The 23,612-nt window shown below is 39.2% G+C and overlaps 1 protein-coding gene across 1 annotated transcript in view; it reads left to right on the forward strand.

Moving 5' to 3' along the window:
* The window catches only part of CDC73 (cell division cycle 73), a 101,799-nt gene that overhangs the window by 27,507 nt on the left and 50,680 nt on the right, over window positions 1-23,612 (forward strand). Inside the window, exon 10 of the mRNA XM_069022715.1 lies at window positions 4,419-4,483. Coding sequence (XP_068878816.1) covers window positions 4,419-4,483 — 65 coding nt within the window. The remainder of the gene's footprint in view (window positions 1-4,418; window positions 4,484-23,612) is intronic.

A 23,612-nucleotide genomic window follows, 5' to 3' on the forward strand; every position in this document is an offset into this window, starting at 1 on the left:
TCTGAGCATTAATACTTGTATGTGAGGAAATGGAACACACACCCAAATGCTGATGGAGAATATAATCAGTCCAAAAAGCTGATGCATTAGGGTGCATATTTTCATTTCCATGCTTAATTATTTTAAATAAGAAAAGGCACTCAAGACTGATGCATGGTGATGCTAGAAAGGTAACTAGTGATGAACCGCACTGGAAATGTTTATGGTTCTTTTACCAGTCTTTGGGTCACAGAACTGTGAAACTGTGACCATAATACATGCAATGACTGGAGAAGAAAAAAAAACCCTGGGGATAAATTATGGTTTTGAAGCATCAGAGTTGTTTATTCAGTTCTAGTTATTATGTTTAGTCTCTCAAGATGTAGTTTTAAGGCACCTGTTGATGTTGGCGTTTTTAACAATGCATATATTTCTAAAATTGATTATATTTGGCAAACAAAAGGTTGCAGTACAGTTTTTTTATGACAGAACTATTGTTGAGCTTTGCTTGTGTTCTTTAGTCCTTAGTGTTAGACCTGTGATTGAAACATTTAATATGGACTGCTCTTTGCCTAACAGAAATGTATGTCATAACTTTGTAGTAATTATATTGAAAATTCCCAGTGTATTAAAGACCCTCAAGTAAGTTTTTTAATAGCTTTCTGCATCTAATTCCAAGTTTAAAAATAAGGGTCCAAAGTCTTACCAATGTGGTACCTTTGTTTATAAGGTTTTTTTTTTTTCTTAAATAACCTTTTCTTAGTAGATGGTTTATAATTTTAACTGCTTCTGTTACCACCAGTGAAGCTGGGAGTTTGAAGCTGGAGTTATAAACTAATTCTTGGCCAAGCATTACCATTTCATGTCTGTGCTGGTGCATGACTCAGCAGCACAGGTTGGAGCTGCTTTGGGAGGGAGAGAAGAGGCATTGCTTTTGTGCTCTTGGAGGGTATGGCACAGCATTTGTGCTGATGTGTGCTGAGGGCATGGCGGGGGCTCCGGGCTGCTCTCTGTTCTGCTCCTCTTTACTGTGGCCCATGGTTCCTCTTGTATCCCACGCCTGCTTTTGAGCAGCTGCATCAGGGTCAGCCCCTGGCCTTGGAGAATAATCTGGAAGAAGTGCCTCTGCTTTCTAGCCTGCTCCTTGAATATTTTTTACAGCATTAACCTGGCTGACACCCTCAGCAATTTTTGAAGTGGGAATGAAGCTGGAACTGTGGAGTCCCTGACCTGGAAGCATTTGTTTCCTGCTTTGCACAGGCTGTGCACAGTAAGTGGAGTTGAGGGTGCTGCTGGATGTGCCCAAGTGTACAAACTGTTGAGACCTTACAAAAAGGGTACAGACATGCAAGGGGCAGGGTTCTTGCTTTAGGAGTGTTTATTTCTGTAGGAGAAGTGATTGACTGATAGGTACAATATCACATGGTGCATGTGAGAGGATCAGATCGGATCAACAAAGCTGTGTTCTGAGAAAAGTGTCCGTGCTGTTACTGCTTCAGGGAGGTTTGCTGTGGCCCTCTGGAAGCTGGAGATGCTTAACTTGTAATTCACCAGTTGCTTGAGAGTTTGAGGCAGGAAATTGGAGAGCTGGTGGCAGTTTGGGAGGTGGTTTCCTCTACTGACCCCACCCTACTGCAGCCAGCAGAGCATGGGCCCTGCAGTAGCTCTCGTAGTGGATGTGCAGTAACTGTTTGCAGCAATGTAAGTGGGTACCTACACTGACCATTTAACATGTCTTATATTTGCATTAGTACAGAAAGCTACTATGCCATTATTTGCTAATTATCAGAACTGTCTTATTTGCTACCTGAGAAGCGGCCAAATAGCACTGGGGACCCTGCGTAGCTGCTGGGAACATTCATCAGGCAGGAAACTGGAGTTTGCTGGAGGCAACAAGTGGCTCTTCATCCAAGTTATTTACTTCTCCTGCTAGAAAGAAGGGTCAGGACAAGGCTGGGAGCAGGAAGCTGATGAGAATCAGATCTATGGTTTGTGGCTCTCGTGGCTCATTAAATGAGTCCGGACAGATTTTATGAGAGACTTGGGACGACTTTTGCAAAAGATGAAACCAGTGGCAGTTGAGCAGAGATCTGTTCCCTTCCAGGTGCCTCTCTCCCCTTTGATTTACTTTCTAAGTATGCTGCTGGCTCTGTGGGCCTTTATTCCCTTTGCAGTGCTGGTGGAGACAGGGAAAAAACATGGAGAACTAATTACAGAGTCAGGATTTGTGCTGAGAGAAAGAAGCCACAGAAGGCCAGGCACAACAGAGGATGGTGCTGTGCTGCTCTTGCTATGGGGTATCTGTACTCTTTGGCAAGAATATCTGACCAAAGTGGTTGGAAATGCTCTGTGTCACAGGCACGAGGAACCCACAATAGCTCAGTCTGGCAAGGATAAAGGTTCTTCTGGTGGTGATGTCCTGAAATTCACAAACGACTGTCAGCCTAGATTAGACACCTCTGATTTGTCAGTCCAAGTCAGCAAAAGCATCTCTTCAACTTAGGGGAGTTCTACCAAGTATTCTACAAGGCTCCAGGCAGCACCTGAAATACTAATATGCTCCCTGCCCAGCAGCAGTGACCTATATAGTCACAGAGCAAACTGTTCTCCATGGAAGTGTTCTTGCAGTCACATCTGACCATCTTCAGCTCAAGTTCAGCGGTGTGACCTCTGAGCTAAGACTCAAGGCATAGCTGCAGCCTGGGGTTGAGGGGAAGGGTGGGAAGGCAGTATCAATTTATATAGGGAGGCAGTATCAATTTATATAGGGAGGCTAGGCTGCTGTCTTTTTTTTTTTTCTAGTAGGAAAGACTGGATTCATGTGTGTCTGTACCTGTATTTTACTTTCTCAGAATCATATCTGTAGTTCAGAAATGTTAAATCTGGCAGAAGGGGAGGGGTGGCCTTGAGAAGTGAAGCTGAAGAAGAGCTGGAACTCAGGTGACTAAAACAAAACATGGTCAGTGACACTGGGCATCATGACTTGGTAGTGGGTGACAGGTCTGGTGGCATAACTGAGGGAGTGAGGGAGAGAAGATGAAACCCCAAACTGTTCAGAAAGTAGATAGCTGTCTCTGTGGTGAGAGGAATATGGTCAGTTTCCAGCTCTGGAGTATCTTTTTATAGGCACTGGAGAGTTCTTAACTCTGGAAAACTTTTCTGCCTTGGTTCCTTCGAGTGTCTGATGATCTTCCTCATCTAAAGCAGAAAGGATGAGCAGCCACAGAAGTTTCCCAGAGCATGTGCATTGCTTTCAAGGTAGTCTGGGTTTCGATTTAAGTTAATTTACTCAGGATGAGAGCAAAAAGCTCTAACAGTTTTGAAAATTCAATATTTTTCTTGTACTTTTTTTAGGCTCAGGTAGGAGCCATGCTTTGGTTCTGCCTTATTTCTTCATCTATCATGTTTTTGTGCTGATGCATTGTATGAACGGGGTGTAATAAATGACAAAATCATACCAGTTCCAAGTAGTTTTTTCTGCACAGTATCAGTTCCCTTTACCCAACTCTAGTTGAAATAGTCCAAAAGTTGCTTAAATGTGGATAAATGCTTGTTTATCATGGTTTGATTGGTGATGATCATGCTATTTTAGGTAGGAATTGTTTGGATTGTTGGGTGATGGGCTCAGTTGATGGTAGATGCCTGAGGCTAGGGAATTTACAAAAGGAAAAAAAGGTTTTCTTGTGAGTCCTGGTGGCATTTATCAGGAGCTTACTTTGATCTTAAAGCCCTGAGAATAGGGGGACAGAGAAGGAGTATTGAAAAGCAAATAGGTTACTGACAGCAGGTTTAGTCATTGGGCAGTTGCAGGCTTCTGACACTTAGCATAAATTCAATCTAATTAAAACTAATAAAAACCCCCACCCCAAGAACCCCCCTTTTTATAACCTTTAGTCTGGTATTGTGTATTTTTGCAGATCCTGTCCTCTGTATCATATGACAATGACATTGTTGCTCTTCAGCACTCCAGAAGTGAATTTATTAAGTACAAAGGCCACACTTTTAGAGTTGGCATGTAAATTGGTTTCTTAAGTATATTTTTCCATTAATACAAGTTGAATATGTTGCATTTTAATGTGTTCTGGGAATATGAGGGGCTTAATCTTGTAGTGAGGAGAATTTCTGAGATTGCATGCAAGTTGTAACATATTCTCACAAAGATTTAAGTTTATAGCCTTTCTCTGAAGTGCTTTCAATTATTCCATGCAGCAGCAAAAGCTTACTCTGGTTACAGAAAGCAGAAATATCAAACTGACCTGTCTAAAGAAAGCAGATTTCCTAGTGACTACCCAGGTTTTGTACTGGGAACAGAACCTAAACCACCACCAGCAGGATGTGTTCTTTGACAAAATAACTGCAGAGAGATCTGCAGTGTTGTCCATTTAGACATGACACTGCTGTATTCACAAGGATTTACAGAAGGCTTTTCTGCTTTGCAGAAACGGAAGGCTTCAAGATTGACACCATGGGCACCTACCACGGGATGACTCTGAAGTCTGTGACGGTGAGTGGAAAGTCTTTGCTTAAATATGTTTTACAGACATGGTCGTGTACCTATATATAAAATATATGTTTAGAGACAGAGAGATCTTGTCCTCTTGGCCTAGGCTCTGGAAGGTCACTTAAGCTGAGTAACAGAATTGATAAAAGTGTTCTCTCTGAAAAGACAAACAGTGTTTTGTTTGATCTGCATGTTTGAGAGGGCTGCGCCCCTGGGATTTGTTGGTCTGCAGTAGAAAGGTGTGCTGGGAAGGCTTCTTGAGGTGCAGCCTTTTTCTGCTATATTTAACATACCCAGGTTTTTGCTACCTTAGGTGTGTCTGGAAGGACATCTTTCATAATCATCTGTGATAAAACTATACTCACAGGTTTTGGGAGTATAGCTCTGTTTCCCACTCTGCATTTAATAAAATAATTTTTTTTGGTGGTAGAAGAGTTAGACCTCAGCATTACTGTTGAAGCTTTCTAGCCTGGTGAGATGGACTTCTATTGTATGGCTGTACAATGCTGTCAGTGGGAATTGCAGCATTCACAGATGAGAAAGAGAGACCCTCAAACAGATTCCCTTTTCTTTCTTTGGCCAATGTTTGTCTGCTTTTGTGGAAGTGGGTTGAATGCTCTCAAATAAATGCTGTTTTGATCTGCTGGTGAGTAGGACAGATGCTACAAAACTGCTGTAATGCCCTCATTAAGGTTTTTGCCATCTGCATACCTATGTAAATCTGATTAATAGACAGTGCTAAACAGTCTCCTAAACCCATGCACTACTTCTAGTTTGCACTTCTCATTTGAACTTAAAATAGGATCTTGAGTAGAAATTTCTGAAAAGCACTCAAAGGTTTTTTTTGTTTGGTAAAAGTCCTTTCCCAAATCTTCCCTTTGCAACTCATCTCAAATTAGTATACTGTAAAGAAAATGGAAGGGAATATTTAAGGAAATAATCTACTTAGCAGTAAATAGTGTCATTTCTAGATTAATTCAGAAATTTAAAAAGATAACCTGTTATGTCTGAAGATCTGTTCTTGAACTTTGCATGAATTTTGGGCTGCTTTATGAGGAATCAAAGTGTTGTTATACCAAACCCAGGTTTCTATGGGATATTATATCTGCTTCAAGGGGTAGTAATTTGAAAGGGGTTAATAAATAGGTTCTGTTCAAAGTGCTCTGTGGGGAGGAAAAAGAAAGAAGAAAGAGAAAAGCAAGATTAGAGTAAAGCAGAAATGTTGAAATGTTTTAAGCTTATCGGTGTAAAATCTGTAAAAGTGAAGGGATGTACAGTAACTCTAAAAATTATATGTTTTTTTTAAGGTCATAAAGACAATTAAGGTTTTTTGTTCTAGGAATCCTCATGTATGGTGTACTGACTAGGGTTTTGAGATTATTAAACTGTCCTTGTTGGTTTGTTCCATTTAGAAAGAAAATATAATAGATATTAAATTACAAGTAAACCTGTTTTTTAACATAAACCAGAATTTTAAAAAATAACTTTTTAAGAGGTATTGCATGACTGCACATAAAGCATCATCTGGTGCCATGAGAAATATTAAAACTCCATCTGTCACTTAGCTTTTGTCTAAGAACAAACCGGTAAGGGATTCTTGGAGCCTGATTTTCCAGACTATTAAAAAGGTGCCCTCAATATTGAGCTCATTCATAAATTGCAGTGACATCCTGGCTTTGTGTTTCAGAGGGAGAGAAATAAATCTGTTAATTATGTTCATCTGTTTTTGTCTAAACTTTGTCATAGTGATGGACCACATAGTTCTAACCCATAATTTCAGACGGTATTTTTGTGGAGAATGGTTAATCTCCTGCCACTTGGCAAGTTTTATATTTTGCTTTTACTCAAGTTTTTTTTTGATTTGTTTATATTTTTTTTATGCTAGAGAAAATTAGGGAGGAAATGGGAAAGTAATTGCTTCCCCTAGGTGTTTAATGGGAAAGTACATTATACTCATTGGCTAAATCCTAGGAATATGGAGGATAGCATTGGAATTCATTCCACCTGCATGATCTCATCTGCTGTCCTCATAGTATTGGAATGGTCCCTCTATGAACTCATCAAACATTTCAAAGGAATTGGAGTGTTGGGTAGCTCTTGGTTAGAGGCTCTCTTCAAACTTCAGACCTCTGATTTCCAGATGGATGCTGATGTTTGAAAGCTTCTGTTTTTATGCCATTGTTCTCCTCGACATGGTGGCTCCTCTGTTTCTTCTGTGGTGTTTGCTTCCATTAATGTATTTCTGGAGAGCAGTCAGATTCCCTTAAAACTCATGCTTCTTACCTGCAGTGTGAAGTGATCCACTCTTTGGAGTTGCCCACCTGCTTCCCATAACAAATTCATAAAAGGTGTTTTTGTTTTGGTTATATTCCCTACACTTGCACTCTGCCTTACTGTAATTCTCTGTAATGATTTTTATGAAATGTGCAAAACTTCTGAATTGTGTTTGTTCTTGCTTAAATGTGAGCTGTCCTAGATGCTTGTTCTTTTTAACAGCAAAACAAAAACTTCTTCATCTTGACTGCTTTCTTTTCATCAGTGATGTTGGAAACTTTCTTAGCATTCAGAGTTTGTGCCAGAACAGATGGTGAATGGTGGGCTTTTTTCTGAAGTAATGTCAGCTAAAATAACTTGTGCTGCTGGCAGTTCTTCCCTGTAACAGGGTTTTTGCTTAATTGGCACACTTTCTCTTAGGAAGAACTGACTTATTTATTGAGTTTTTATTGTGAAGGCATGATCTCATTATTCTGGACCTGAAATTGTTCATAGCAAGGCATTTTCCTCAGAAAGATTTAAACTTTTTTTTTTCTTTTTTAATACCTGTGGCACCTTCTATGTGCCTGGTTTGTTTTGGAAAAGTAGTAAGTAAGCTAGTGGTGCTAGCTCTTGCTATCTGGTTCCCCAGCAGTTCACATAGCAAACTGTCCAGCATGACTTTTCAAAACCTGCAGGTCTCCCTGCAGGCTTCACTTCTGAGCTTAATCCCATGTATAGCAGAATAACTTCTAGTTTTTACCTAGGAAAGTTTGCTGTTTGAGGTGGATCAATCTCTGGAACAGAAGTATGTTTGTATTTCTGTACCACACAGGGTGTGAGGTAGTGCTGAGAGAGAATCTTAAGCTGATATTCTGAATGTATTCTTTGTTACTTGTGTAAATTTGACATCTTTGGGGCTTTAGCCTCCTGCTTTTCTAAAGGGAAATGTTAACTTGAAGCCTAGGCCAGTGTCATCTGGTGGAAGCCTAGAAGGTGGGTCTCACCTTTTATGTATAATGAAATTGAATTTTGGGCTATTTGTTTCTGTAACTAGGATATGTGAAGCATTTAGCTGTTAAGCTCGAGATGTAAAGATCAGAACAGACCAGTTATCTGCACCTAGGGCAGGGCAGGGAGAAGTTGCTTGTTCTGTGAGCACTTGATAAAGTTGGCTGTGGGTACTAAACTATTCCAAGCTGAGGGCATGCTTTGTATTGACTGCATGCACTTGCAAATAATATTTGTTTGTCCATTACAATAATAGTCATGGTGATGCTGGGTTTACTCATCTTTGTGCTTTTTGCTTTGAGTTCTCATGGCTTTAATATGAATGAAAGAAAGAAATGGCACGAAAGCCTGTGGAGTTCTGTAGGGTGATTTCCTCTGAGTTCTGAGTGCCCTGGCTGGTCGGGGTGATTCAGGTGCTGGAACCTTGTGTTCGAGTGAACAAGAACTGCATAGCACTGCAGTAAGCCCTTGCAGAAATGATTTTGTTGTTGTTCCTAATTGCTGAAAAGCTCTCCTGTTTTGAACTTGGGGGTTGTTTCTTTTAGCATTCAGGGCTGCTGAAGCTTGGGAGCTTCCTTTGTCTTTGGTTTTTTGCTGCTAGTAATGGAATCTGTCATTGATCATCTGCACTCATAAGCAGCCAGAGCTACTGTTGGCATTTCTTTCTCTTCCTGTTCAGTAAACAGGCAGATACAAGAGCTCTTGCAGGATTGAGCTGGTGGCCTTCCCAGAGAGTTTGGAGCTATACCTGGATGGATCAGTATAGTTAGTGAGGGCTTCAGCTGAGGCACTTCACTTGTAACAAACTCCAATGCAAATTTCTGTGGTGTATTTAGACTTCATAAGTAAGAAATTCTATGTAACTCTTCAGTGTTTCTGAGTTCAGTGATATTTTTCCTCCAAACTGACAAAAGCAATATCCCTCTTTCCATTGTGCACTGCCAGGCTTTACAGGAATCTTTGGGTAAAAGCACCCTGAGTAAACATATGAGAATATCAATAATTAAAGCAAATGCTTTACATTTCAGTTACAACAAATACATTTCATAGTCCCAGCAGAAACCAACTAATTAAAAAGAAGTCCCTGTGTAAGCCACAGTCCAAGCAGGTGTAATTTCAGAAGAACTGGAGATAAGGTCAGCAGCGTTTATCATCAGTTTGTGGTCAGTATCAGATTTGGGCATTAATTCATCAGAGAATGTTACTGTTATTGCCCTCAAAATCTTTTGAGTTGGGTATAATCTCTGTAATTTTTTTTTTTTTTTGTAAACTGAGAGGTTGTTTAACCACCTGTGGTGTATTTTCAAAGGAATAGTGTGTAGTATAAAGGAAGGGAATGGCTAAGTTATGGCACTTTACAGGCTGAGCCATTAGAGGGGAAGCAGTTGGGGCAGAAACAATCAACATGGTGTGTGCATGTACTTTATATAAAAGACTTTAGAAAATTGAATGCTTCTATGTGAGTGGGTAAATCCACAGGACGTTAAAACTGATCATGAAGAATTAAGATTGTGATTTAGTGCCAAAACTCAAAATGACTGTTAAGAAGCATATGGTGGGGTTGGATGTTGTCTCTGAGTGTTCAGATAAATAGCACTTTTAAAAAGAAATAAAAATTTAATACATCTTTAATACTAGAGATGGAGGAGAGATACCTACTTATCCACATCACCAGTTTTCTGTGTCATGTCCTAATCTCATTAAAATGTTGGAGGACAGTGGGATTGAGGGAGGAGTCAGCAAAACAACGGATTCTTTGAAATGTCTGAAACAGGCTCTGAAATGCAGCATAATTTTCATGCAGCCTGTGCATAAGGTGGTCATTATTCCCAATGTGAGTGCAACAGCAGCCTGCCCACGTTCCACTCCCCTCTGCAGGCTGAGCAGCATTCTGTGAATTCTCTGTGTGCATCCTATTCAGTTTTTAACCAGCAAGAGGAGGTGAGGACAACTGTAATAATATAGAATCATAAAGTTACATAGATTTGTATGGAGGGCAGATATTTTTAGAAAAGTTTTCCATAGATGATACTTGAGGTAGATATTTGTTTTATTGGGTTTGTAAATTATTTTTCACCATAAATATACCCATCTGTAACTAATTCAGACATACTCATGAGGTCCTTGGTCCTTGAGGGCCAGGACAAGACTATGAACTCAGAAAAATCTTTGAGCTGGAGAAATGGATGTTTCTCCAGAACAGTCTGCCAACAACCTTACACTGCTCTGGCGTAGCAGACAAGAAGGCTTTGTGTGTCTGTATTACTCTAATGAGAGTGGATGAAATGCAAGTTTCCGCAGAACTATTACTGTATTTTATATTTAAGGCCCACACAACAGTTTCAGTGGTTGGCATTTCATTGCCTCAGTTGTGTTTCAAATATTAAATTGCTTTCCCTTAAAGAGTTCTAGTGTAAATAGTGAAGCTGATAGAGACCAAGAAAAATCACACACAAATGCTGCTTTCAAGAAAATGTGTTAGGTTGAACAATGGTGCACTCGTTTTCTTTGGGATTGTAAATCGTGTACATCTGTGCCAAGATATCTGGCTGTTGTACTGCGTTACACAATAGAACTGCCTGTTTTGTTCCCCATAATAGGTTTTCTTTTATGTTGAGACTAAGAACTGCAAATTCAAGTAAAGCAGGGGATGTTGTATAACCAGTCATGCCTCAGGAAGTTAGGCACTGCTGTGTGGCACCAGTGTGCAGCTGAACAAGAGGAGCGAGACCTGGAGCTGTGCAGCTTTGCCCCTGAGTGAGCGTGCCTGGAGTCACTGCTGTGGGTAAAGCTCGGCTGTGTCAGTGCTAAGGGTGCTTGTTCCACAGCTGGCAGGTCCTTGAGAGGTTTGAATGGAGGAGGGCCAAATGTGAGAACCCAAAGCATTTCTGAGTGTACATTCAATTAGAGCTTTACATGTCCAGGAAGCTTTACTTACAAAGGCCTGGGAGCCTCAGACATGCTTGGTATGAGTTGGGAGATGACCTCTTAGACCTGTCTTGATCCAAAGCTGAATGACAGGAGTGTATTTGCCAGCCCTAGGGGTATCCCCTGGGAAACTCATCTGCCATGCACACTGTGCACTAGGACTGGGATCCTTTATGAATGTTTCAGGAGTCACTCTCATTTGGAAACCTGACACCAAATAAAACTGCCTAGGGAGCTTCATTTGTGTTCTACGGATTGGATGCCCACCTTTGCTTGAATCCTGTATAGGATTCTGCTTAGAGTCATTTGTGTTTTCTCAGGTCTTTGGGTTTGTGTGTAATCAAAGTTTTATAGGGTGCTGCTCAGTGATACCAGCTGAACCAGAGCTACAGATTCTTATACTTTGTCCTAATAGTTCTGAACAGTCAGACATCATGCACTGCACAGGCATATGTTAAACAACTGGGTCAACACCTTTCCCTCTACAAATTATCTCCAAACATCTAATGAATGTCTAACAGCTGCATCTTCACCTGACAGTTCTGGAAAAAGAACAACTCTGCTGTTATGTAGGGTTGTAATTTATTCACAACTACTGACGGTGTAAAGGTCTTGCAGACCCAGTAGAAATGAGCATGGGTCAGATGAGGGATCAAAAAATAATTCACTTTAACATACCTTCTTCTCCCTGCAGGTTATGGGTAGCCATCCTCTTGTCTTGCAATTAGAGTTTTAACAAACTTTTGAAGGTTTCTAGCACAGTTTGCAATTTATGATAGAGTAACTAAATCAAAATTACAATTAAAGTATTTAATAATCATCTGAGTGATTAATTTAACTAATGTGAGAACTGAGTCAAGATTTCCTTCTCTGGTCAAAAATTTTGAGATTATACCATTGTCATTAGGCCCTGTGACACTTTACTCCTTAGGTGTTTGCTCATCATAGAGTAAGGTAGAATTCATTATTTGTGGAAACAAATTTTCTGCTTGGAGTACTTGCTGATGTCTAATTTAGTATCACAGTCATTCCTTCTTCTGAGCTTGGGAAGTAGGATAGCTTGTTACCCTAGCAATATCCATAGGAACTGCCTCAGAGCCCAGGCTCTTGTACATCTCATTCATGCTGTTTACTACTACTTAGTTAAGCCAGAGCTAACTCTCCTTTTTTGATTTGTTTATAATTATTTTTGTAAGTTCTGTGCTTAGTCCTTACTGTTGCCCTCTTTGAACATACCTAAGGACTGTTGTTTCAATCTGGGGACTTTGTTCTGGTGTTGTTCTGTTAAAGGTCCACCTCCTTTCCTTTTTCTTGCAGTTGTGGGTTTATTTTGTTGTTTAGTTGGTTTTTTTTCCCCTTCTGTTGAATTCTTTCAGTATGTGACTAGGAGTGTGTGATAGCAGAGGGTATCTCAATGTGACAGATTTTGTTCACAGGTACACAGTTATTACAGCAGTGTGGCATGGGCAGGTGTTCTTTAGTTCTTCAATCAGAATATGTAAGGCAAAGATAGTCTTTTCAAAGCACATAAAACCTGCAGAGCTCAGAACTGAGAGCTTTAGAGGCAAATGTTGATGAAATGCTGGCCTTGGTTCTTAAGTCTTTTGGGGGATGGATTATAAGTGATGTCATTGGGCACTATTTCCAGGTACTGCAACATAACTAATGAGAAGATCCAGTTAGAATAGCAAAATAGGACATATTTTTAAGCTTTTTTGGCAGTTCCTTCTTGCACCATTTAAGAAGGTAATTGATTAAGAGCGACTGTGTTTAGGTCTTGAAATTTGTGAGATTTTAGTGTTCCATCTAAATCCAGATGTTAATCTGCCTGTGTCTTTTATGCAGCCACACTGTTGCTGTTCAGTCAGTGTGTCCTCACTTTTAGGATGTCTGTAGGCAAAGTCCTGATTTACTCAGGTTTGCTCCTGGTGGTTCTGGATAACAGTCTGTTCAACACAGGCTTTCTTGTTAGGTAAGTGACTGTAAAGGCCATACAATGAACTCTGCATTAGTTATGGCTCACTCACCTGGCATTTGGGCAGTACTGCTCATCCCTCCTGGAATATACCTGTGACTGCAAGCTGCTGGGCTGCCATCTGGAGCTGCATTTGTGTTTGCACTGAGCAATATGCTATTGCTGACACCACTTGCATCACTGCTGCTGCAGGGGTGGGTCGTGACTCTGGATTCATCTCAGACTCACTCAGCTGAACTCAGGGAGTTAAGAGGAGATGTGTGTGTATGCAAGTGCATGCAGGCAGGCACTGAATGATGCATTGGCTGGTTTAAATCTCATTCACCACTTTCTCTGTTGCCCCTCTTTGTTCCCAGAAGGTTTATGGGATTTTCTGGAGATTTTTAGTTTGGGGTTTTTCTAGGTAACACAGGTCTCATGCGTATGGGACTTAAGACTCAGCACTGAAGAAGGTGATCTAGTAATATAAATCTGGTTCCTTACCTTTGAGAATCAATAAATGTGTAGCCCAAATGTAAATTTCTTTGAGAGACAAACATTTTGATTTTCTTTTAAAATGTAAAAAGCTAATCTTGTATCTATGCATCTATAGTAGTTAACTATTTTAAATAATGAAGGTTTGTCCAATGTACTTAAAATGTCAAATTTATCTAAGGAAGTTGGGAAATTGAAAGAAATTTATAAATAACTTTGAGAACAACTGTGGTTTTTACAAATACATCATTTAATTAGTTGGCCTATAAAACTGTTGGTTAGACTTTATACAACATGAATATTAACAAAGCATCTTTTTATTTCACCTTACATTACTATTGTATTTGGCACGTTAAGGTTTAGGAAGTCCAACTGTTCTGTTGGTTTGCTGCTTTAAGAAATTTAGGATGCATTTTTGGAATTTAAATCTCTTCCTTTCTGGCTCACCATAAAGATATATGCGTAGATTTTGTGCATGAGCAACAGATAGACTTTTAAAATTCAGTTCAAGTGCAAAGGAAAACTTGGTGTGACTAAGCAAAGTGATGATGTGATAAGTTTGCTTGTGGTTAACTGTCAGTCTAGTGGCTGTAAATTCATAGTACTTTTCATTTGGAATATTGTTAAAAAAATTCTAGGTTTCTTCATGTAAATAATGGGTTTTGTCTCTATGACTGCCTGAGCCTCTCTTCCTCTAAGTGAGGTGGGTGTCTCCTCATGCCCTCCCTTGGCCTGGAGAAAAGTGCAGCTGCTGAGTTACAGATGTGTGACTTCGGTGGCTTGGTGCTGCTATTTTGAGGAGACACAGAGCCTGCCTGCCTCTCCCTCCCTGGGAGCAGTAATTCAAGGGTTTAATTTCCCTGGCCAGCAATTTTCATAAAAGTTGACAAAGGCAATAAGTTTTCTCCAGGTTTTATTGAAATTGGGAAGTAGTTTAGAATCATACTGTGGGAGGAGGGAGGGAATGTTACTAAAGCAGACTGAGGTGGGGAAAAACCAACTCTCCTTTTGCTTTGGCGTTGGAGACTTGAGGGTGCATTATGCAGCACTCTCTATCAGCCCTAATCCCAGTTACCTTTGGAGCAGTTGGTGTAAATCAGGCAAACAGATTTACATATAACTGAAATAAAAATGGAATACAGTCATCATTAAAGCAAATAACCTGCCCGATTAGTTGTGTTTTATCACGATTGCTAACTAAAACAAAAGACTTGTAGATAGAGAGGGCTTTATAAAGCCTTAAGCCAAATATTTTGTAGCTAATAATACACAGAATATATTATAATATACAGAACATATGCAGCTACCTCGTATTGGTCTATAAAAGCCATTCTGTTTTAGGGTGGTGTGTCCTGTAGCAAACAATGATTTTTATAGTAGCTTTCACATGCATAATTATGTCTGGAAAATAATATCAAGAAAAAGCTTCCAAAAATATCTGGACATGAACAGCAGGTGAAATGCAGATTAAAGTAGTAAAATACATATTAAAATCCTAAATGGATCATAATGCTGTCTTAGAAATTAAAATCTAAAGGGACTCTGAACTGCCTGAATGTTACATCTGATTTTAAAGGGTAGGTTTATAGCTGGCTCAGATTTCAAAGGTGAAGTTTTAATAAGTAAATCAACTTCCTTGTTCATGGCTGAAACCTTTTGAAAATTGTGTTTACTTGTTTGTTACAGTTCCCATTCAGAATAATGAAAGTGCCTAATCAGGCAATTTGCTCACCTAAGGTGAGCTAAATATTTAATAAGGGTAGCTTGCATATGTGTGTTACTGCACTGCACAACAAAACCACAGATTCAATATGCCTCTTATATTCCTTCCCCTGGCAGGGCTCAGCATGACTCTTAATGTCCTTTTATTTTCTTCTCTGGAAAGCTGCCTGCACTTGGCTTGTAATACCAAACTCTGTGAATTGTAATCCTTTCAAATACGAATGTGGGTATTAGATAATTTTAAAGAATGAGTACCATAACAGTAATCCATATGCAGGGAACATTTTATAGACAGAAATTTGCAGCACACAGAAAGTATTTTCAACTATTATTTTATTACTCCTTTATAAGGAGTTGAGAGGAATAGAATATAAAAGGTAATAAGTACTCAACATCCTCCAGGTTAGGATCCAGAATGGATTAAACACTAGGATAGTGTTACTAGTATACTAATATTTGTGAAAGTTCTTAGTTATGAATAAGAATCATACCTTTAAGGAAATAATGTAACTTCTTCTGATGCCTCTCTTAAGTGGAATGGAAGTGATTGATAAACCTGACATTTAATCTTTGGCATGCTTCAGGGAGTTTCTGCCTTATGTTCAGTAAAGTGGTGTTTCTTTAGTGAAGTCATATTTAAACTATGGTAAAATGCAGAGAAATGTATTGATACTTCATAAATGTGGCATAACTAAAGAGTGTTCACAGCTTATGATTTTTTCCTCCTCCTCTCTGCTCTTTTTCTCGTTTAAACAAAAGACTGACTTTGGCTCAAATAGGCTTGGCCAGTTTCCTCTCCCACCACATTCCCCAGAAGGAAGCTAAATTAATTCTGTCCATAAGAAGATTAAAAGCTGATGGGATGGGCAGATGTTTTATTTTCTCAGGGATGAAGGAAGTAGCATGAGCTTCTCTGGCAAGTCTGAAGATAATGGTGGTGGGAGGGAATGTTTTGCTTCTAGTTAAATTGCAGAAAGGCATTTATACCTTTCTGTTATACGTTTCATGTGCTCTTTGACATTCTCTTGATGGAAAATAAAGATGTATTCTGGGTTTATGTATTAGTAGTTCATTTACTCCAGCACTGATTTGTAGTGAATCTGTTATGCTTCAGGGTAAATTTAGGCGTTACTGTGAATTTTATTTGCATTTTACTTCTTTGTTTTTCACTGTAAAGTGTTTAAAATTCAGAATTTTCCTACTTTATTTACATCTTTTATTTACATCATTTTAGTTTAGTTAGCTTTCAGTTCTTTTGCTTAATATTCTAGTATTTTTCTTTTCTGTTGATAAAGCCCTGGCTGCAGTCTGGCTTAATCCTTATCACCCAGCTGCTGTAGGAGACAGTCATGGTGGATCCTGTGTGCTTTCTAGCAGAATTCACAGGCATTCCCTTCCTGGAATGAACTGATTCTTGACCCCTGAAGCCTCATATCTCTGTGGTAGCCTCCAGCCTGGTGCTGACCTGGGAGCTATTTAATAATTTAAATTTACAAGTTACCTGCTTTTTTCAGCATTGGATCCTCCTCGGTTCCAGGCTTGTTAAGGGATTTTGTGACAAATAAATAGGTTTCTGGAGGTACCTTTGTGCTCACACAAAAAACAATCAAACAACAATAGCTGTGTAAAGCTTTGGGGTGAAAAATGCCCTCCCTGTGTCTGAAACATGACTGTGGTTCTTCCTGGTAGCCTTGGCGTCTCTGTCAGTCAGTGCCCTTCAGGGACTTGAAGATCTTGTGGAACTTCCTCCCAGATTTCTCTTGTAGCTGCTGAGCTCCCCAAACCAGGATTTGTTTTAGTGGGTTAAAATCTTGATTTATATTTCAATTGTAATTAAACACATCAGGTGTTTCCAGGGTGCAGCTCTTGCCACCTGAGCATGCCTGGGAGTCATTAGGAAGTTAAGAGCCTTCAATAATTGTCTGTGTTTTCCAGTTAAAGCAAGTGCTTCATAGTTCTGCCATTCACAAGTAACCTTTTCTCCTTAATACAATGGATGATGCAATCTAAAATGGCAATATACAAGATTCCTTAAGGCTATATCTAGATTAAGGCACTCAAGCAAATTAATGCAAATTACCAAAGTGTACAACATCAACATTCATAAGTTATAATGCATTAAATTGCCATTGGCTGGTGATGTCTTTAGGAATAAAATTAATTTAGTGAGCTGTATGTAGTTTAATTTCCTTGGTTTACAGTGAGTGAAGGCCAATTTACTCCTGCATTGGAAAACTCACGTGGGAATGCAGTGCATTTAAATTAATGTGTTTTGACTTCCCACCTTTCCTTGAATCTTGATAAACCTTCAGATCATTGTTTGCCCGTTGTATTTGGGAGCACCTTCCCCAGACTGCCACATGTGATTCCTGCTCCTCTGGTTTCTGAGATCCCATTCCTTAGTGCTGTGGGGAGCTCCCATGGGATTGCAGATCTAATCTGCACCAGAGCCACAAATAAAATTCAGCTGCTGCTCTTCACTGCAGGCAGTAATGGCTGGATTATACAGAACCACGATAGTATTTATTAACTAACCTGCACAGCCTGCATGTTTTCCACAGTGCACAGTTCTGGATACTCTGGATCTCATGGACATCCAGCAGTAAATTCAGTTCCTTTTAAATTTTTCATAATGCACTTGTTCTGTGTATATATTTAAAAAAAAAAAAAAAAAAGTTAAAAATGGTAAAGGTATTTTTAACTTTTGGTTTTATTTTGGTTGGCAAGCACAAAGAGAATTTGTTTTGCTTTCAGTTTTATGTTTGGGGTGTTTAAGTTGAAAAAGGAATAGGAAATTAAATTGCTGTGGATGTTTAATAGTCTGTTTATTTTAGGGCATAGTCAGTGCTTTCACACTTTACTTCAATTGTCATTACACAAGAAAAAACACTCATTTCCAGTACTTAAACTGATGAATTGAAGCCTACCACTTAAAATTTGCCCACTTATTTACTTACATAAGCTCCTTAGGGCAGAATATTTCCTCTTTTAAGTGCTTGTCCTGCCTGTGTATTTCCCCTGAAGTATGACTTTTGTGGGTTTTGCATCTTTTATCTCCCTGTTTAATAGAAAGAGATGTACTGTGTAACACTTACTGAAGTGTCACAGCTTACAAACTTTGTAATTACTGTCCATTATTCTAAAGGATTTCTGCTGGGCTTTTAAAATATTTTTCATTTAATGCAGTTAGCAGCAGCAGAGTAAATGTGCTGATAATTTCTCCTCCCATTGTGCATGTGTGGAGTCCTAGATTACAACATCCCTATAGCTGAATCTGTGTAGGTGAATTTCTGTCTTCTGCCCTTGTATTTTTCAGTTAAATAGGGAAACTTGGGTAATATGCCTGTGACTTGTTGGCTAAATTCTACCAACTGTTTAGGGAGGGAGTATGGGTAATAACAGGTCCTGGTCAACATTTATCTGTACTTACTGGTTTTTTTGAAACAAGTAATTTTGATTTGGTCTAATACCATCTGATGCCGCTGTTAAGCAGAGAGTTGGTCTGTAATATATGACCAATTCTCTAAAGGACTAAAACTTGTTAGGAAGCTTTGAAAATGTTGCGTAGAAAATTCAGAAACTGTAGTTTGGTATTTATTAGAAGCAGACAGGTTTGTGCCATCTCTGGGAGTCTTAGAAAAAGTGGGTTTTAGGGAGTTAGTGTTCACTTGTTTAAAAAGACTAGTTAGAAATTTCTCTGAGAGTGAATGTTTAATGTGTTTTTGAGGTGTTTGGATGAGGATGGAGATTGTTGTGGGGTTTGTTTAGAGAAATGCTTAGTTTTTCATACTGCATCTTGCAAAGACTCGCTTTTAGGGGGTTACAGCATATCTCTGATAACTTGAGAAAACCTCTAGCTGTGAAGAGGTAGTTGTAAAAGGGAAGTAGGACAACAGGAAAAGAAAGCTTTGTTGACAGTTGGAAAAATAATTCCTTTTTTTTTTTTTACTTCCCAAAATCCGGGGACAAACACATTCTTGTCTGTCTTGGCCACTGAAACAAATGAAATGCCAAATGTTTTAGCTGGCTATGGTGGGAGGCAGCCTTTTTTTTTCTATGGCAACACATCTCATTGTCATCATTTTTCACTTCAAGTAACTGACAAAGCCAGTGTGAAATATGTTCAGCAAATATGTAAAGCTATTTTTGCCCAAGTCTTAAAGTGTCATCACAAAAAATGGAAGTTGTCCAGCACCTTGGGTTACACAACTGAATATGATGAGGAGTGTGAAGGCCCTAATGAGCTTCAACAAGGCCAGTGCAAAAGGTGCTGCACTTGGGTTGGGGCAATCCCAGACTGGGATGAGCACAGACTGGGAGAAGGACTGCAAGGAAGGACTTGGGGGTTCTGGTGGATAAAAAGCTGGACATGAGCCCACAGTGTGCACTCACAGCCCAGAAGGCCACCTGAATCCTGGGCTGTATCAAAAGAGGGGTGGCCAGAGGTCATGGGAGGGGATTGTTCCCTCGTGAGACCCCAGCTGCAGTGCTGCATCCAGCTCTGGAACCCTCAGCACAAGACAGACTTGGGCCTGTTAGAGCAGGTCCAGAGGAGGCCACGAAGGTGCTCAGAGGGCTGGAGCTCCTCTGCTCCAGGGACAGCCTGAGAGAGCTGGGGCTGCTCATCCTGCAGAAGAGAGGGCTCTGGGGAGACCCCATTGCAGCCTTGCAGTGCTCAAAGAGGGCCTATAGAAAAGAGGGAGAATGGCTTTGGACAAGGACACACAGTGATAGGACAAGGGAGAACAGTTCAAACTAAGAGGGGAGATTTAGATTGAAATTAAATGTCAGGAAGAAATTCTTTCCTGTGAGGGTGGTGGGGCATTGGAACAGGTTGCTCAGAGAACCTGTGGAAGAAGTGTCCATCCTTTCAGAGTGAGAGCATTGTCCAACTGCAATTTATCTAAAATTTAAACTGGATCATAGTTGTATGTGCTGAAATGGCTGCACTTGGAACTGGTGCAGAAGAACTTTGCTATGTCCTAGCCAGGATATGTCAGCATGGACTGCTTGTTGCAATTCCACTGTTGTGAGAAAAAAGAAACAACACTTAACACTCATCTGTTTTGTCAGGAACATCCTAGGATTTATCTGTTCAATGAGTAAATCAGGGTCTGATGAATTCAAGTACTGTGTTCGTGCTTCAGGTGCTAATACTCATAAGTCCAAGAGAATATTGTCATAAGAAATGGGGGAAAAGAACACTCTTTATTCCGTGTAAAAGATTTTATAATGGAAAAAAATTAATACAAGATTGATAAGTGTTTTTCTTACAGAATTGGAAGAGGTAAAACATTAATACTTGACTGGTCATAAGGAGTCTTACAGGCAAAACCAAAGTAGTGCTTCTTAAAACTCTGAATTTATGGAATGTGTAGAAGATTCTACTTAAAAGTGTGTTCAAGGGTGTAAAGTTTTTTAATGAATAAGAGGATGGGATAATAATGAATGAGAAGAAATGTAATTGTGTACTTTATTCTAGTTTTTCCATTCTGCTCTGCTAGCATGAAATTTGGATGATAAATCATTCAAACTGCTTAACTTCTACTAGTAGAAAATATGGAAATGGTGGAAGGGAAAACAAAATGAAAATGGTTGAGGGATCCAGGCAGTGCACTTCTTAATGACTAGGACAGCATTATATTTCATTCAGGCTTAGAGCCTCCAGATTATTGTCACAAAGCTGTCATTCCTTTATTAACATTAATGAAAGCTGGATATCTGAAGTTGTTTGCAGCATCCATTTCTCAACTGAATTTTGGTTAGAAAGAAAATCATACCTTTGATGGGTGTAGCAAACAAATTTGCCTGCTTTTTAAAAAGGGGATAGTTCACAGCTGGATAGTAGGAAGTAGTGACTACAGCTTTTAACTCTGAATAAATTTCAATTTATGTAAAGTAAAAGACTTGTGATTATCATTGTTGCCCTAATTTTTTTTTTTCTTTCCATTTTGAGAATTCAGGGAAAAGATTAGGTTGTTTAATTAATGTGGATAACTTCCAAAATTGTTAAACCATGTCAAATTTGATCAAATAATAGATGTAAACTGCTGCATCAGGTCTTAAAAATCATTTCAGATTTGGAAGAAAGAATTTTGTCATGACATAAATAGAGGTCTTACTGAAAATACTTTTCTGTTGAAGATACATCTATGTATGAACAATGTGATTTCTGTGGGTTTGTTGCATTTTGGCTGGTTTTGGGTTTTTTTCCCTTTGGTATGCCTCACTACGGGTACAGCATAAGCTTTGTAATTTGCTTTTTGGGCAATAGAGGTGCTAGTTGTTCCCTCAGGTATAGATGAGATATCTACCTTTATTTTAGAGTCTCAGGTAACCTTAAGACTACCTCTGAATTGTTGTGTCATTTCTTTACATTTTTGGGACATAAAATTGTTACCCTTTTCTGCACTAAAAACCAGTCAATAAAATACAATATTTTAAACTATTTAAAGATGATACAATGGGAAATTGGTTCTCTTCATTCAGAAGGCTGGATAATTGAGCTGAATTTTTATGGCTGTAAAAATCGATGTCTAGGTGGACTTTGGAAGAATGCCTATAAAAAGACTGGCATTTGCATTAAGTAGCAGCATTAAATTTTTGACTGAGTCACAGATGGTGCTTTCCAGTGTTTCATTTTTTGTTTTATCATCTTGTATCAACCTATGTTAGGGCAAAACAGGTTTAAAATGTGACGTAAATTGATGCTTCTTTTGACAGTGATGACAGTGACACACAAATCCTGAATGAAACCTGCAAGATTGTAGGTTATTCTTATTCTCAAAATAGTTCTTAGGCCTCAGCTTGTTTAAATGCAGAGTATGTTAAATATTTAGGAAAGGCAGTGAGTAAGGTTTTAGTTTCCTTTGGTGTCTTGTCTGGTATTTTATTAACAAAGGATTTCTTGTGGCAGTTGGTTTTTCTCAATTTAAACTTTGAGCCTTGCTGAGATGTGGGAACACTTGGCCTTTCCACAGGAAAAGATGTGGTGGGGTTGTGGTTTTTCAAGAGTGTGGAGGGATTTGGTGGTTTTAGGATGGCATGGATGTTTTTAATTTTTAATTTAATATAAAACTTTAAAAAGTGTTAACAGCAAAAGAACTGGGAATACTTTACCTTCTGAAGACTTTTTTGTGTTGAAAAGATTCCTCACTTAGATCCTTGCAAGCATGACTGTTTCCTCCGAAATCTGAATTTTTGTCATCTTGGGAAATTTTTAAAGATTTCACACTGTTTTCAGTATCTTAATCTTTTTTAGTTGAATATGTTGCAAGACATTATCAAAGCTGGTATCCTTGAAATGTTAAGATGACAAACGTGTTTCACACACTTCACTTTTTAATGAGGTAAAGAAAAAGAGACTTCTCCATTATGCCCACACTGAGCATCTGGGAGATCAGAGCGAGTGGTTCCCAGAATATTCATATTAAACAGTTGAAAAATGCCACTTAATATTAGCTAAAGCTAAATGGGCTAATAGGAGGTGGAGGCATTGCTGTGATGCCCTTGTCCTCAGAGCACACAGTGTATTCCTCAGTGCACTTTGGCCTCTACTGAGGTAGAGCAGCTTGCAGTGTTTTGTTATTGAAAAAAGTGTATATTGGTTACAAACTGAAAAAGATTGTATAAAAACGCCCATTTCTTCCTCATTCTCTTTTCTTGAGCAAATGACATCCTGAAGGTCAGCAACAATTCAATCCACCCTTCAGAAGGTGGGATTTTTCCTCCAGCCTTCCCAGGCGAATGAAAACCCTTTGAGAAAAATCCCATCAAAGACTTCAGCAGTCTTGACTTCTCCACTCTGCACACCGACTGTGCGCAACTTCAGCATTCCAATGGAAACCTTTGAGAGTACATAAAGCTTTAAGCCATGAGTACTCCCTGAGCTGGAGAGACTTTTTTTTTCCCTTTTTTTTTCTTTTTTGAGTGGTAATTCAAGGTTACTGTCTCGGTCAGAACGTTTTGACCAAAAGCACAGTCTTGAGAAAAGCGTAGGGAACGGTTCGTACCCTGTGGTTATAGAGCAGTTAGCTCATGAACCAAAATGCATCATTACTATCATTCAGTTAGTGTTATCAGGAAAACTGTCAGATTTAAATGCTTAAGAGAGCTCTTGTAACTGTTGCCATGGCAATATCAGAACAGCAATGTGGTAGTTTTCATCCATATCCCGTGTTCAGCTAAACTCCTTTGCAGTCTTTTAGCTGTGAAAGGAAGGTACCATATTGTACCAGGCTCTGTTTCTTTTGAGCTAACCTGGAACAAATGAAGGCTGAAATTAACTCTTTGTGTGAAGATTAAATACCAATCCTAGGCAAAAGTGATCTAAGTTGCTTTGCTCTTGGTTTGCCTGGGTACTATGTGTAAAGTATTCTGTGGACTTACTGATCTGCTGTTTATGCCATCGTGTCATGACTTGGAATTTGGTTCAGGCCTTAATAAAACACATGCACTAAAATTTTGTTAGAAGAATGGATTTACCTCATAGGTTCCTATGTTCTTTAAGTGCAGAAGTGTGAACACTTACGACTGGAATTCCAGATCCTGCTTTCTAATTTGGCCTCACTTTTCTAATGCTTTTCCTTGCCACTGAGCCTGCCCTGTATTTCCAACCTGTGTGGTGTTGATCAGCTGCTGCATTCTTGGTTTTGCTCTTCTGTTTTCTGACATTCAAGCTCCTTTTTCACTGACTTGCTGCAAGAAGTTGTTTTCCAGAGCCCTCCCCCAGCCTCCTGCCCTGGAAAGCCTTTGATTCACTCTTGGTAC

This window comes from Aphelocoma coerulescens, chromosome 8 (genome assembly GCF_041296385.1).
Source record: "Aphelocoma coerulescens isolate FSJ_1873_10779 chromosome 8, UR_Acoe_1.0, whole genome shotgun sequence".
In the NCBI taxonomy this organism is placed as follows: domain Eukaryota; kingdom Metazoa; phylum Chordata; class Aves; order Passeriformes; family Corvidae; genus Aphelocoma; species Aphelocoma coerulescens.